At 39.3% G+C, this 16,433-nt stretch overlaps 1 protein-coding gene across 12 annotated transcripts in view; it reads left to right on the top strand.

The window, feature by feature from the left end:
* PKHD1 (PKHD1 ciliary IPT domain containing fibrocystin/polyductin) overlaps positions 1 to 16,433 on the top strand; it is a 475,771-nt gene that overhangs the window by 194,420 nt on the left and 264,918 nt on the right. For 11 of the 12 annotated variants that reach the window (XR_006385080.1, XM_044252662.1, XM_044252680.1 and 8 more), the window contains 3 exons: positions 9,943 to 10,055; positions 11,308 to 11,413; positions 15,709 to 15,843. Coding sequence is in view for 11 of the 12 variants with exons in the window: in XM_044252662.1 (XP_044108597.1) it covers positions 9,943 to 10,055; positions 11,308 to 11,413; positions 15,709 to 15,843 (354 nt within the window). In the remaining variant the exon portion in view is untranslated. The remainder of the gene's footprint in view (positions 1 to 9,942; positions 10,056 to 11,307; positions 11,414 to 15,708; positions 15,844 to 16,433) is intronic. The other variant, XM_044252670.1, reaches the window with a different exon arrangement.

The following is a 16,433-nucleotide window of genomic DNA, read 5'->3' as shown; positions in this document are numbered from 1 at the left end:
GCTGTCTGCTGTAGTTTCTGATTTTTGTCCCAATTTCAATAATAATTACTTATTAAGTCTTCATTATTTTCCTCTGTAAATGTGGTCCTATTGTTGCACTTTAAGAGTATTCAGAACTAGGGGTCAGGGCCCCTGGATGGCTTGTTGGTTAAGCATCTGCCTTTAGCTCAGGTCATGATCTCAGGGTCCTGGGATTGAGCCCTGCAATGGGCTCTCTGCTCCGTGGGGAGTCTGTTTCTCCCTCTCCACATTCTCCTGTTCATGCTTGTGTGTGCTCTCTTTGTCTCTAAAATAAATAAATAAAATCTTAAAAAAATAAAAAAGAACTAAGATTCAGCAAAGTCACGAGGTATATGAGATCATGTCAGATTCCAGAACAAATAAAGCACACTCTGATGGCCTTTTTTGTCCAATTATTTAGTACAACTTAATGTTACTTTTCCTTGGTAAATTTACCCCTAAACACTTTAAGAAATTAAATTTTTAGAGTACCGTTTAACCGTAGATCGTGATTGAAGAGGTACATCAGAGTAGTGAAAGGCCAGTTAGTTTCCTCTTTTAATGAGTCTATCCTATGGATCATCTACCAAAGGGTTAAGGGCCTCAGTCTTCCGGGACACTAGTCTGACATCTCTTGTTTCATGGCAATTATGCCAGATTTCTGAGGAACCGAGAGAATGAATGTCTCTCTCTGATCATCTGTTTTTAATTACCTTCAGCTGAGTCACCCCTAATAAAAGTCATGGTTGTCTCCTCAACCTTCCTCCAGACTCTTAATTATGCTTATTCCAAGCACAGCACTTACACACCATTTTAGGTGCCTAATAGGGGCAGCTAATATGCCAGTTAGGAAAGGAAGCAGAACTGCTTTAGACTGAAAGAAACCAAACTCCACAGCCAGGGCAACAAGAGCAGCATTTAACGTGTAGGTGACGTTGGGGCTTGTTGCGCACTTATGCCCGCAGCCTTCAGGCCTAAAGAACTGTGTTTCTTGCATGCCTCAGACGGCATGACTTGACTACACTGAAATGCCCAGAGGAAAGTAGGTCCTCAGCTTTGTCCAGTTCATCTTCCTGCCTAAGGCTGGAATAGATCTAAGTCCTGCATTGACTGTCAGGGGTAATGTCCATCTGACTTTGCTTCACTGGGTAGCACACTGGAGTGTGGCCACAGGTCCTGGCCTCTTGTCTACTGGCATATCAAGTTTACTAGAGGTGCAGAAAACTACAGGGCCATCTAAAAAGCTGATTGTTTACCTGAGCTTTTGCAGATTGACCTGTGAATAGTACCAAATTAACAATGAAAAAACTGAATCTAAAGCAAGCTGTTTGTTTCCCATTAGATATTTCCTATTTCTTTTTTTTTTTTTTTTTAAAGATTTTATTTATTTATCTGACAGAGAGAAATCACAAGTAGATGGAGAGGCAGGCAGAGAGAGAGAGAGAGGGAAGCAGGCTCCCTGCCGAGCAGAGAGCCCGATGCGGGACTCGATCCCAGGACCCCGAGATCATGACCTGAGCCGAAGGCAGCGGCTTAACCCACTGAGCCACCCAGGCGCCCAGATATTTCCTATTTCTATTTCATTTATTTTTTCCTCTTATATTCGTTTTACAAAAGTGAAAGAAAATACAACATATATGTTTTGAGAATGAGGCTTTAGTTTAAGCTGGTAGTGTAGATTCATTAAGCATACTCATTAGATGTTCTTAACATTTTCTTTGATGACCTTCAAGGTCTGTGGTTTTCTTTTCATTAGTTTATTAGTCTTTTAGATCCTAGCATAGTATCTGAAACATAGTAGTTGCTCAGTAAAAATTAATTGAATATAATGAATGAGTGAATGAATGAAAGTATAATTCCATAATCAAAGAATGGAGGGAGGAAAGAGAAAAGTAAAGAATAGATTCCAAGATCCCACAATCATTTTGATGACTGAAAAATAAAACATTTATATGAAGCAGCATTTAAATCCCATGGGACTTCTCTATTAAATATTGCACAACACATGCCAGTTTTTTAGCTGCATGTCACTGCTGTTCTACTGTGCTATCTCTTTTATATCCTGTTGTTTAGAATGTATCACTGCTAAAGTCGTAGGTGATAACTGTTGTATGTAGCAAAACCTAAAAATTATCGACTTCTCTTTATCCTAGGCATTTCAGTTACTGAGTAAACACTAAGTTAAAGTTTATTAAGTGTGTCCTATGTGGGAGATACACAGAATACTTTGAAAAATCTATTTTAGAAATATGCCTTAGTTCCAAAAGGATGATAAGGAAGCTATGATAACAAAGATGGGTGTGTGTGTGTGTGTGTGTGTGTGTGTGTAATTGATTTGTGGAACAGGATGGGATTTAGAGAAATTTGCCATCTCCCAGGGTATTTTGGGTATTCAGGAGAGACACATTCCTGTGCTCTATGCAACTGTTTCATGGGCTGTGGCTTCTATGTTCTACTCTACCTGAAAGAGAGTCAGACTACCCTGAATGAGAAGGTAGTCAAGTCTTGGGTGTGCTCAGTTTTTGTATCCTTTTCTTCTGCCTTGCTTTGATGTTTTCTTGCAGTCTGGCAAAATATTATTTTTTTAAGATTTTATTTATTTATTTAACAGAGAGAGATCACAAGTAGGCAGAGAGGCAGGCAGAGAGAGAGAGCTCAGCAGAGAGCCCAATGTGGGACTTGATCCCAGGACCCTGAGATCATGACCTGCGCCAAAGGCAGAGGCTTAACCCACTGAGCCACCCAGGTGCCCCTGGCAAAATATTTTTTTAAAGTCACTGTATTTTTGTAATTTATTGGGATTTTTCATTTTTGTTTCCTTAAGTTTTAAATTTTGAAATAATTTTAGGTTTAGAAGTTGGGCCTTTCCCTTAGCATCCTCCAGTGATACCATCCCCATAACCGTCACCATATAACAGCTGTCACTGTAGCAATATCGAAACCAGGACCTTGTCATTGGGACAAAACTGTTAACTGTAGCAATATCGAAACCAGGACCTTGTCATTGGGACAAAACTGTTAACTGAACTAAAGCCCTCATTTGGACTTAAAGAAGGTAACACGATCTTAGTGTCTGGGCTACCATTTCTGAAAGCCTTGACTCTCCCACTCTTATCAGGAGTCTGACCTTGATATCTCTGGCTTGGCAGGCAGGCAGAGAAGAAACGGTCGATTCTACAGGGATTTATGGTGACATGTTATTCCCAGTTGCCTTGATCCAGAGCCTAGGACCCAATGCTCTGTCATAGTATACAGAATTCACCTTGGCTCCTCGTCAGCCACCTGGACAGCGTCCTCATCTTCAACCCTGCACAGGAGGAGGGGATTTCAAGTGTGATATTCCTTTGTAGTTTTCTTAAGCACAAGTGGTCTGTCTCCTGGCCCAGGCTGCAGCTGAGCCAAGCCCAGGACAGTTTCTGTGAGAAGTGAAACCTGAGCTTTGTGTCTTCTCGCTAGGGATAGGATACTCAAGCATGTTCTTCCTGTTTGAGTGTCTGAGGAACTTGGGGTTTGCCTCCGAATACTCCCTAGGTAGGCCTTTGCCATGCTTTTCAAAAACAGATTGGTGGTGGCTCTTCTGTGCCTCACCTGTGGCATTTACAGCATCCCTTTCCAGGCAGTCTTCCCTTGACTCTCCAGAGTCTGAGACTATGACTCCGTTGATGGAGATCTCTTGCTGTCTAGAGGCTCCGTGGCTCCATGCTTTCAGTAGACATACCCTCTGTCAACCTCAGGCTGGAAAGTCTTTGCTCTCAAACAGCAAGGGCCTGCTCACTTCCAAAACTCTAGAGTATCCCATGTGTATGTAGGCACTGGAAATTTTCCATGACCAGACTCCTGTTTAGGATAGTCTGTGGAAAAACCCTGGAGACAAGCCCTTTGGAAACATCCATTTAATTTGAGGGGAATTTGTTCTGGTTTGTGAATCAATTTTGTAAGGAATTCTGTGTTTAAAGGCCAATTTCAGTTCTCTAGCTCGCCCCACTCAATAGCTAATGTATATTTAAGAGCTGCCTGAAGGGTTAACTCACTTTTTTTTTCTAGTGATTATAGATGCACACCTCAAGGAGCTGGCTTACTTGGGCAGTTAATTTCTCTCTGGAATTTCTCTTGCTTGAATGTCCATAATACATTGACTTCCGCAAAGAATTGATTTCCACACAAAATTCCCTGCTTGCCTTAAACCCTTCCCCACAAGCCGCCGGCTGCCTGCATAAATATGTGGTTTTTCCTCATGAATCATTTGTAGCATACCCAATTGGAATGGAGAGTAAAAAGGGCCAGGAAGTAATGTGATCTGACTGTTCAAGTGCTTCTTTTATAAGAAAAGTGAGCCTTACCAGCTAACAGAAGACCAAAGTTACAATATCCTGCCCAACTATAAATGCACTTGGAAAGCATTTATATTTATATATGTTCACCCAGATGTTCCATAAATGCTAATGACACCAGGGCAAGTGATTCCACAAATCTATTCATTTGCTCAAAATATGTACTCCCCGAGCACCTGTCTGGCCAAGGTGATGAATACGGGGATAGTCCGTAGAATACATTCTTGAAATATGTGAATCTTTTCCCTCCCGGTAGAGTCTTGGTAATGAATGAGCATTTCATTTGTAATGATATCGAGTTGTATGTCTCAGTGAGATATACGTTTCTCATTGTTTATATACTTGCAGAAAAGGTGGGTGTTTCAGAAACCCCTCCTTCCCTAAGTCTCAGTGCTTTTCCCATGGCTCAAATATGCTAGAGGCATAGCTACTCCACGAAGGTTAAGTGGAAGGTGGAAATTCACAGGGACTTCCCTAAGGAAGGTTCCAGTTGTGTAATCATAACAATCAATAGCCATGTTACTTCCTTTTGTTTCTATGAGGACTGAAGTATGTATTGGGCACTTGTATTTGCCAACCCAGGGACAGTGATCCTTCCTAAAACTTAGAACCATAAGCGTATTTCCTGTTTCTTAGCATGTAGAAAGAATTGAGGTAACTGATTTGGTGCTAGTAAGTATTCTTTTGGGAAATGCCTGATGGCAGATTTAAATTTTTTAAAAGCTATAAATACCTTCCCAGTAAAGACTGTCAAAGTATTCTTATAGTAATTAACCATGTTTTTATATTAGGTGGTCTTTCCATCAAAATCTGGAGATGGGCTACTAGAAAGCAGGAATTGTTTCAACAATGCATAGCACCAGTCTAGACCAGGGATTCTCAGTCATGGTAGTATTAGTATTTTAGGTACTAATTCTTTGCGGTGAGAAGCTATCTTGTGTACAGCAACATTCCTCTTCTCTACCCACTTAAGGTCAGTAGCATCCCTCCCTCTCAGTTGTGACAACTCGGAACATCTCTAAAGCTTTCCAAATGCTCCCTGGGAAACAAAATCATCTCTGATTGACAGCTCCAGCTCTAGACTATGCCACCTCAAGATGACTGGAGTCTTAGAGATGGCCCAGGTTCCCTGAAGTCATGTTAGAATATTGAATAGTAATTCAATTTCATATTACATGATGTCCCAAAGTCACTTGTGCCAAGTTCCGTGTGGTAGGTGAGATATGTACTTAGAATTTTAAATGGCCTCAGAAAATTGGAGAAATGCTTGGAATCCAAAATAATGAAGTACAGGAGTAAAGGGGCTGCTGGTCCACAAAGAAAGAACATGTTCTGGAATGGAGTAAAAAATGAGGAATGGTGGGCTAATTAAAAATACCCAGGATGAGAGAGCTTTCTGGCATACAGTGAATAAAAAGCTAAAAGTTAAGGAAACAGCACCTTGATTTTGTCAGCCTGTGTTGGCTTCCCGATGAAGTCCTTGTTGCTGTCTGCCGGCCAGGCTTCCACTAGCCGTGAACTCTGGTCCTCACTGATGCTTCCACAGAACCAGGAGACCTCCAGGGACCAGGGCATTGGAGCATTGGTTCCTATTCTCACATGAGGCAGAAGTTGAATGTTGCTGGTTTTAAAACAACCTGTTTCAGTTTTTCATCAATATTGACTTTACTTGGTTCTGTGTGTGAGCGTGTGTGTGTGTATGTAAGTTCTTAGTGGAACATGTGGAACACCCAGAGAGGACAAGACTTTCTCTCTCTTTTTTAAGATTTTATGTATTTATTTGACAGAGAGAAAGAGATTAGGGAGAGTGCACAAGCAGGGGGAGTGGCAGCCAGAGGGAGAGGGAGAAATAGTTTCCACTGAGCAGGGAGCCTGATGCAGGACTCAATCCCAGGACTCCGGGACTATGACTTGAGCCAAAGGCAGACATTTAACCAACTGAGCCATCTAGGCATCCCAGGACAAGTCTCTTTAAAGTTCCCTTCTGTGAGGAGAACTGCTATCTAATGGCGGCTGGTGGTCCTCTCAGGTTCAGAGAGTTACCTTTAATAGCACCTAAAATCTTCTCATTTAGGAATTAAGTATAAGAAAGTATAAGTCTAGAATGACTTGGGCTGTGTGGGCTGATATGATTTTGCTCAACCTAAGGATAAACAGAGAAGAGCTATAAGTAAGAGTGTGTTTGGAGTCTCTACCATCAGTCCTCCCTCACTCAGAATGGAATAAAACTCCTTGAGCCATGTGAGAGAATATGAGAGAGCTCTGCCCTGACTAGCCAGAACTTTCTCCATGAGTTCTAACCCTTTTTTTGTGTCCTGTTCTAACATCCATATTCCTCACTCTCTGTATCAGCATTCAATAGACATTGCCACAGTCTCAATCTTTTCTTCTGTTGTTCAAAAAGCCCATCAGTAGCCAGTCCTCATTAACTTTATGTCTACACCTTGATAACGCTCAATCCCTTCATGCTGGAGTCTCAGAACCCTAATCCTCCTTAAACATACTCTTCAAAAATGTCATGTCTTTCCCTGCAGACTAGTGGGGATTGGCTCAATCCCACACCCATGTTTTACTCTGGGCCCTCTGAACTGCCATTTTCCCCTTTGGTGGGAATGGAAGGGATTTTATACTGTCTGGAATTTGGGTGAACAGAACAACTCTTTAGTTAACTCTGACCTGAAAAATGCTCTCCAATTTTGAGGAAACCTATATTCAGGTAGCAACATCCAAATACTACGCCAGTCTTGTCTGCCAGGTTACCTGGTGTCCGAAGGATTTACTTACTTTGTTCTGGTGACTACAAATGCACACTTCAAAGAGCCAGTTTACTTGGGCAGTTAATTGCTCTCTGGGATTTCTCTTGCTTGAATGTTCATACTACATTTACTTCTGCAAAGAATGCTGCTCCATGTATTTTATCCACTCCTGGGAAGGCCATGACAAACTCCTGCCCTTGACCTGGTGACATGACCTTGCAACTCACCCTACTGTTTACATTTCTTCACTTGTCCCCTCTTGTTTAGCATCCTGGTTCTGGGTCTTGACTTCATTTCTCTACTTTAGCCTACAGTCTCTGACACTTCCAGGTTTGGACAGGAATGGAGTTGACTCTGAGTTGTGGGCTCTGTGACTTTGAGGAAGTTACTCAACATCTCCAAGATTCAGTTTCTTTGTGAAATTGTGATAATATATAACTCAGGATTGTTGTGAAAGTAAATGAGAATAAAATCTGGTACCTGGACAATAGCAACTTCTCTAAAAATCTTTATTCTGAATATTATTATCACACTTGGTTCTAAGTTAAGAATGAGATAAATATTTCTAAGGGAAAGAAAAATTTGACATAAATATAACTTGCACTGAGTTGGACTACCTTTTTGCTGGGGTCCTGGGAACAGATAGCTCCTGGGGCCCTGATTGTCTAGGTCTCTATTCTCCTTCAGTTTTCTGTAGTGGCCTCCAAGTGCAATAGGCTCCCAAGGCAGCTCTTGGCAAAATCACCAGGAAGTGAATTCTTCCCAGTGTTTCTCTCTTCTTTGAACATCTCCTGGACCCTCTGATGACTAGACAGTACAGTGTTAGTATCTCAATCACTTCTAGAGCAGTAGTTCTCAAAATGAGGTCAAAAGATCACCTACATTGGACCCACCTGTGGGGCTCAAGAGTGCAGAGTACTGTCCTCCAACCCTTCACCATCAACTTCAGCACCTGTGAAGTTAGAATAACTAGTGGTGGGGACCTAGAAATCTGTATTTTATATACTCCAGGTTAGGGTTTCCAGACAACATACAACATATGTGACTAAGTTTAAATTTCAGAAAGATTAATAAATTTTTAGTGTAAGTATATCCTATACAATATTTGAGATATACTTATATTAGAAAAAAAAGTTGTTTTTTTCAAATCTGAAATTTAAATCTGACTTGGCATCTGTGTTTTTTGTTTGCTAAATCTTATAGCTCTATCCCGCATGCACACTAAAATTTAAGAAACTGTTCTAGCAAGACACTCACAACACAGTCCCACCAAGCCCTGTTTAGAGGCAACTATGGCACTGAAATATTGTTTTAAAGAAAGACAATGTTTTGTTGGGTTGTACAGCATCACAGTGCCTTTTGCTTTTAATTGTCTCTTCTGTGACTTGATCCTAATGTTTGGGATGAGCTATCCCAGTCCCACAGCATGTGCTCCCAGGAGGTGAGTTGATTGTAGGAATAAGGCAGTTTTTTTATTGTCATACCAGCCAGGCCACGTCAACCCCCCCCGGGTGATCAGGGAAGAGCTACGCAGTAGCCTCTGGATTTCTGTTTGTCCCTGGAGCACAAAGCTTGGGCCTGAGGCTGACTGAGTGTCCTGTTTCTTGACTTCTATTCTCTAGGTAGACATGGGCATCTTGGCCTCAGACCAGCCTCTGAGGCTGAGAGAGAGATGCACATAATTGCCTAGGAGGTAGTCCAGCAGTTTGGTCTCTTGGCCCTTCAATCCTCCTCCTGGAACATGGAAGAGCCAACATACCATTTACCTTACTGCCTGGAGTTAGAGGTTGCAAATTCAAACACCCATGGGTACTTGCCCCTGGTATCATAAATAAGTGACACAGGAAGGGTGGGGACTATGCCAGAATAACCATAATCCAAGAAGGCAGGCACTTCATAACCCCAGCTGGTCCATGGCTACCCCCACAGGAATTTGCACTTTGTATTGTTAAAAAACTGAGAGTCTAAATTTTTATATGAAGTGTCCCAATTGTAAAATACTAGAAACAAAGTCACAATTTTTATAAACATTGGGTAGGCCAAGCAGAATATCTCTATATATAATAAAAGACTCTTTAGGGAATTAATTTTCTACTCTTTCTTAAAATGTATTACATAGTGATGAGTCTATGTCAATATCTTATTGAGTTTATAAAGAGAATCCATTGTGTTCAGTTTGATCAGAATTAAAGCCCCAATCTCATGTGGTCCAATGGAGAATTTAGATTTTATATCAGCGTATAAAAGACATCAAATTATTTAGGTAGGAAATCCTATAAAGAAATAATAAGGTGATTAAAATGATCTAATCAGGAGAAGAGGACATTGAGGAGATTCAAACTGGTATTTGATCTCAGACACTGTGTCTCAGTGCATAACTGAGTGTCTCAGAACAAAGGCATAACTAGTATAATCAGTGGTCTTCAACCCATAGCCAAATCATTGATTTGTTTGAAGGATTGGAGAGGACATTTTGTATAGACTTGGCTTTAAGGTAAGCCTTTGGCTCCAGTACTATTGCAAACACCAAAGAGAAGGGCACATACTGATGAAGAAGGAAGCCTTTCACTGTGGAATCCTACAAGACTACTTTAACATGAGATACCACTTACTAAGGTAGACAAATTACAGCCCAGTTGAGTTGCACTGAGGAAGAAAAATGAGAGTCTATCTGATTCCTGGGGTCGGGGGGAAGGATTGGGGTGTGTGAAGAGTGCATGAGCCATGAAAGTATCAATATACTTGGACAGGAAGTAAATTAAGAGAAGCAGAATGACCACATAGAAAAGTCTTTCTTTCTGGCAACCTTATTGTATCTGGAATAACTATTCTTTAACTATCCTTAATTTCTATAGGGAAACAGGGTGTATGTTGCTGGTTTGGGATACTTTTTTCATCTGGTGACCAGCCAAACATCACAAGCTCCACTTCTCTCCTTTACCCAGAATATTGCACATTCTTGTACAAGGTAAACTTGGGTAAATTCATCTACATTTTGGGTGTGAGAGCTAACATTTTTTTTTTTTTTTTTTTACAACACTCTCAGAGAGGTGGTAATCTGGGGCATCCATGTACAATTTGATGATGCACCTGTATAAGCATTTTGGATTATAAAAGTTTGGTGGTAAAGGGAAGGAAAGGGATAGGGAAGTTACTGGAGAAGGCAGCGGGACAGAGTGCATCTTTCATATATGGAGACATAGAATTCAATAGAGAGAGCAATTAAATTTCCAAGGGATTGGAAGAAACCAGGAGGTGAGAATGCCTGGGCTCAGGATCTGAGTAGGGTGAGGAGCCTTTGGGGAAAGGCTCTTGGCTGGGGACAGGTACTCTGGTAAGAGGGGAGGGGACTTGTTCAAGGTTTTGGTACATGGAGTTCAGGTCATCTGCTAAGAGCAAGAGCTGGGAAGCGTGGTGGGAACATGGGCAAAATGTGGACTTCAGAGTCATTCAGGCCCTGAATCAAATCTTACTTGACTAGAAAATTTTTGTTTGCTTGTTTCTTGTTTTTTTAAGAGTCAGATCCCTCATTTGTGTAATTTCAGATCTACACTGGAAGTTTGATGTGATAATTAGAGATGACTCCTATGATGCACCTAAAGGACCACCTAGAGTATAGTAGGAACTCAGTAATTGATAGCTATCAATAATTATGATAGTATAGTGATACTGCTCTGATGGACAGTGAGAGGAGAGTGGAATACGGATTCAAAATGATTGCTGTGCCATCTTGAAACAGCTAAGTCTAGAATTAGCACATGTGCCATGAATTTATCATTAAGATTATGAAGTTTTACCAAGACGCTCTCAGCAGCTCCACGGTATGAGCAAAGAAGATACCCAGAGTCCTGTGAAGGTAGTGCATTTCAAGGAGAAGAACAAAAGTTGGAGGGAGTAACGGTGCTCGTGTCCACTTTCCTAGTGTGTTCTAATGGGCTAGGCACAGGTGTCCAGTCTGCTAGGAAGGGGTGAACCTAGAGAAAGGCTGGTAGAAGAGACTGAGATTTTGGCAATCTGCATCTGCTGAGGTGGGAGCAGGTCATGGAGGGTCACAGAGAGGGAAGGCTGAGGGATGGGCAATGCTGGACAGGGAGAAGGCTCCTAGGCCTCATCTCCATTCTCCTTATTCATTACCTTCATTTTATATTTCCCAGGGAGAAAAAGTGGGACATTTGGAACATAGAAAGTGGCTGATTTTCATTCTTTGTTTTGCTTTCAAGGTCTGGTCTCTTTATTTACCCTCAGTTTCGGCCACTTTGGGATAATGGCAGGGGCCCCACCCTGTTCCAGAACTTCACAGTCTGGGGAAGTGCAGGTGGTGCCCAGGTAAGCTGTGTTAGTTTTTCATTAAATTGTTATTTGTTCTCTGAGGGTAGTTTGTTATGTGTCTCTATTTAAAGGGGGATGGTTTGGGAGCCATAACAATATTATCACAGTATTAAGGAGCAAACAACATCATAGGTGTGTGGGAAAATTGTTGAATGAATAAATTCCTACTCTGGAAGCCAGGGTCAGTTTGGTTCTACTCTGGTGACTTTTCAGCAGCTCTAATGGAAACAACAGAATCAGAGAGATTTATAAGCAGGAGGAATCATAGAGGTCCTCTGTTCCTCACCTCCCATGCCTATTTAGAGATAAGAAATGAAGGCTCAGAAACTAAAGGGATCTGCCAAAGGTCACTTAGTTAATAGCACAGCCTGGTGCAGAACCCAGACACCAAATGCTGTGCATTTGATATCTTAATATCCTGAATAATGCATGCTTCAATCCTAAGAAAATAATGATGTTCCTCATTGAAAGAAAAATTCCAGCTCAAGATGCCATTCTTATCTTTATCAATGAACCACATTTTCTTCAAAAAGGAAAAAGTTCACATTCAATTATTTACTTTTCATTAACATAATGATTTCTTGTAAGGAAGCTTTGGGTGCTCACAGTTAATAGCAACATACAAAATTTTCCACGGTCACTCTTTGGTGCTACACAGAGAAAATTATACACACTTGGTCCCTGCCACTTAGCAATCTGGAGCCTAAGATATGTAGATGAAGAAATAGGTTTACAGGGCATTCAGGAAGCAGAATAAAAACATATAATTAAGTTACATTAAGAACGTTAGACATGTATTTCACATATCCAACAAGAGGAAGATGATTGTGGATGGGAAAAGCCCAAAAATATATAATTAGGAACAGGAAGAATCCCGATTTTATTTAGTGTTTTGTTCTTACTTAACTTTATAAAGTACTTTGTTGCCCATAAACATTATGAATAAAGGAGTTACAAATCCAGCAGAAACATTGGTTGAGTCCTGTCTTAAGCAGAGAAGAAATTCATGCCTTACAGAGACTTACAATCTGTTTTCATGCTCTTGAATAGCCTTTTTCTAAAAGAAATAACCTAATAATATGGACATATTAAAAGGTGGTCATGATCAGCTTTCTCAAGTTCTGCAGTCAGAAGTGCTAAACCCATGAAAGAAAACACAGATCCTTAAAGATGAAACTCTTGTATACTCAAGTTTAATTAGTCAAAAAGTTCGAATAATGAGAATGCTTTTGGAATTTTGCTTTGATGAAAAGAGTAAAGGAAAGTAATTAACATAATAGCAGGGAATTTAAAAAGTAACTCCCTCCAAAACAATCCTGAAAAAGAATAAAGATTTGTACTTCCTTATTTTAAAAATTACTACAAGGCAATAGTAATCAAGACAGTGTGGTATGGGCACAAGGATAGAAATATAGATCAATGGGATAGAACTGAGAGTCCAGAAATAAACCCACACAACTGATTTTTCACAGGGATGCCAAAACCATTCAGTGCGGGAAGTATTAGCCTTCTGAACATATGGTGCTGGAATAATTGGATAGCCACATTCAAAAGAATGAAGTTGGATCCCTACCTCACACTACTTATAAAAATTGACTCAATAATGGATCAAAAACCTAAACATTAGAAAGAAAAAAACCTATAAAACTCTTAGAAGAAAACAAAGGGGTAAATATTCATTCATGACTTTGGATTTAGGTGAAGATTGTTAGGTATGACCAAAAGTATAAGCAACAGAAGAAAAGTGGATAGACTAGACTTTGTCAAAATTGAAAATTTCAATGTTTCAAAGGTCCTCATCAGGAAAGTAAAAATACAACCTATCCAATGGGATGTAATATTTGCAAATGGTATATCTGATAAAGGAATTGTATCTAGAAGATAGGAGAACTCTTACAACTCAACAATAAAAAGACAACCCAATTTAAAAAACGAGCCAAGTATTTGGATAGACGCTTTTCCAAAGATACACAAATGGCGACAAGCATGTAAAAAGATGTTCAAAATAATTAGCTATTGGAGAAATACAAATCAAAAACACAGTGAGCTACTACTTCACACCCACTAGGTTGGCTAGAATCAAAATGATAACAGATGTTGATGAAGATGTAGAGAAACTAAAACCCTCACACATTGTTGATGGAAATTTAAAATGGTCTAGGTCCTTCAGAGAACAGTCTGGCATTTCCTCACATGGTTACACACAAAGATTCTATGTGATCTATCAACTCTACTCCTAGGTATATACCCAAGAGAAATAAAACATAGATTCACAGAGAAGCTTATACTCAAATGTCTAAGCAGCGTTAGTCATAATAGCCAAAAGGTAGAAACAACACAGATAGTCACCATTGGATAAGTGGATAAATATAGTGTGGTAAATCAAAACAAAGGACTATTACTTAGACATAAAAGGAAATGAGGTCCAATACATGCTACACCATGAATGAACCCTGGAAACATTATGTTCAGTGAAAGGAGCCAAGTCCTATCCTTGTGATGTTGGGCAAATCCCATGATTTTTCTTATTTCATTTGTAAAACGGAAAGATAAGTTATAACTTAGTTTCAAGAGTTAATTACATGCCCACATGCAAAGTGTCCGGAAGAGTGACTGGATGTTTGTGGAGTATGTAGTGATAGATCAGTGTCGACAATAACGTCTCTGCAAATTTTAACATTGAGAAATGCCTTCTGTATCCATCAAAAATGTGTTGTGTTTAAATTTCATAAACTTTCATTATTAGATATATCTGGTTTTACTCTAGTCATTAGGCACAAGCATCGTGTTTATAGATACTTGACCAGAAGAATCCACTGGGTAAAATTGTGTCTAAATATAAATTTATATTTATTTGATGATATTGATAGCTTGGTAGTTAACATTTTGGGATATTTTCTTATTTAATCATCTTAATAAACTTGAGGGAGCTGCGTCACTATTACACTATTTTTTGAAGGAAAGGAAACTTTCTGGGTAAGGGTTAAAATACTTGATAAAGTCATATAGTTCAGAATTCCTGGATTCCGACTCAGGTATCTGGCCTTTGTGTGTGCATGGTAATGAGAGTTGAGAAGAACACCCTCTCCTCACCATGTTTCCTAGACGCAAAGAGATTCTTTTAGAAAAGGGAGAGTGAGAGATGAGAGTACATTATGAAGGTATTCACACCACAAATAGGTGATTTTTGCTGTTGTATCTTGGTTTTCTTTTAAAATCACCAGGTTTTCTAAATAATGTTGGGTGTTCGTTGTTTTAAAATATGAGTGTATTTGCCAGAATTTGGGCTGATGCCTGTAATTAGGTCACAACTGTTGTTAACAGTTCAGATAATAACCTTTTTTGTTTAAATAAACCTTTGTGTCTTCAAAGATCTATGATTTTATAAAAGCTGTTAGTGTATACATAATGGGATATGCTAGCTGTTCGATTCTTGAAAGTTCAAACACAAAGACTGATTGATGGGCAGAAGCATGATACTATGATAAATCAATGCTACCAAAAATCAATTGATCATTCAATCAGTCAAGGTTACCTAAGCCTTAATTAATAGGAAACATCTACTTGAAGATACAATTGTGAATATGACCCTATTTAATAAATAAAGGAATGACTGTGTTAGGTTAATTGCTAGTCCAGACCTACATCCTGATGTTGGTTGAACTGAAGTCTAGGAAAAGAAATGTCTTGCCTAAGATCATGTAGTTAGTTCCTATCAGTGCTAGCTCAAAACCAAGAGCTCTGTCCCCCAAACTAAAGGGACTCATTCAATTCTAACAAGCTAATTTTGCTAATACTCAATCCCTGTTTGGGCCCATTAACCCACATTATCATGAATATAGATGTACACAACATATTTTGTGTCTGTAGTCATGCTGAATTACTTATTTCATATTTGCAATTTTTGATAATATTAGTTAAGGTATACTCTACTGAGGAAAAGATTAAGTACTAGAGTTCCTGGATGCTCTGTTTTTCTCCATTAATTTTGTGTGATTTGACAACTGCAAGCTTATTTTAGATATGTGAAGAATTTACACTGACATTTTTAATGTAACAGTTATTATGAGGAGAAATGAAAAGTACAGAGGGGAATATTGCCAAAGGGGAATAGTTAATGCTGACCTCACGGCAACTTTAGGATGTCTGTATGGATATTGGTGAACAAAAGCTGCTTAAACATGGAATAGCATGCTTATTTATACTTAATCAATAATTAAAGAAGCCATAGGAATTCTGCAAGAAAAATCAAGCCTCAGACCTTTGCCGTAACATATGCTCTTGTTTTATAGATTTTTAGAAGTAGTAATCTTCACCTGAAAAACTTCCAAGTTTATTCATGCAGAGATTTTGGAATTGACATCTTAGAAAGTGATGCAAATACTTCAATTACTGACAGCTTATTACTTGGCCATTTTGCCCACAAGGTAAGTTGCCTTAGTGTAGTTGTTTTAGGCTGTCCATCAAAACAGAATCATATGTGCTAGGTTCCCTGGTGATCCAGGATATGTAATTTTAACAGCATTCTTCAGTGAATCTTGTATTTAGTTGGTCAAATTTGGAAGAGGGTTTTTTTTTTTTTTTTTGGTAACCATGGTGAAGTTCATGATAAAATTCAAATATACACAAGGTTTCAATGTTATGGGTCCATATAAATCATAAAAGTCATGAGTAGCCTGAAGAATTCTTACTTGGTTGCTATTTAGCATTATTTCCATACCAATTCAATAACAAACTAAATAATTTTGGGTTAGTTTACTCTAACCTCACAAGGATTATGGAATAGCATAACTCTACATTTTCTCTTTGTATTATGGTTTGCTAAGTTTCGACATCAACATTTTATGGGGTTCTTATTCTATTTAGAAGGCCTCCCTGAAGGAGGTAACATAAATTTACATTGTATAGTATATTAGGGCTTCTTAGATGATTCTTCCCTAATATTTGCCCAAGTGTAGGTTTCTACATGATAAATGCAGACTATAGATGCTTCTCTGCCACTGTGTGGCCTGAGTAG

Source organism: Neovison vison, chromosome 1, assembly GCF_020171115.1.
Source record: "Neovison vison isolate M4711 chromosome 1, ASM_NN_V1, whole genome shotgun sequence".
NCBI classification, from domain to species: Eukaryota; Metazoa; Chordata; class Mammalia; order Carnivora; family Mustelidae; genus Neogale; species Neogale vison.
Note: the sequence above shows the minus strand (reverse complement) of the source record. Positions and strands in the feature narration are given on the sequence as shown.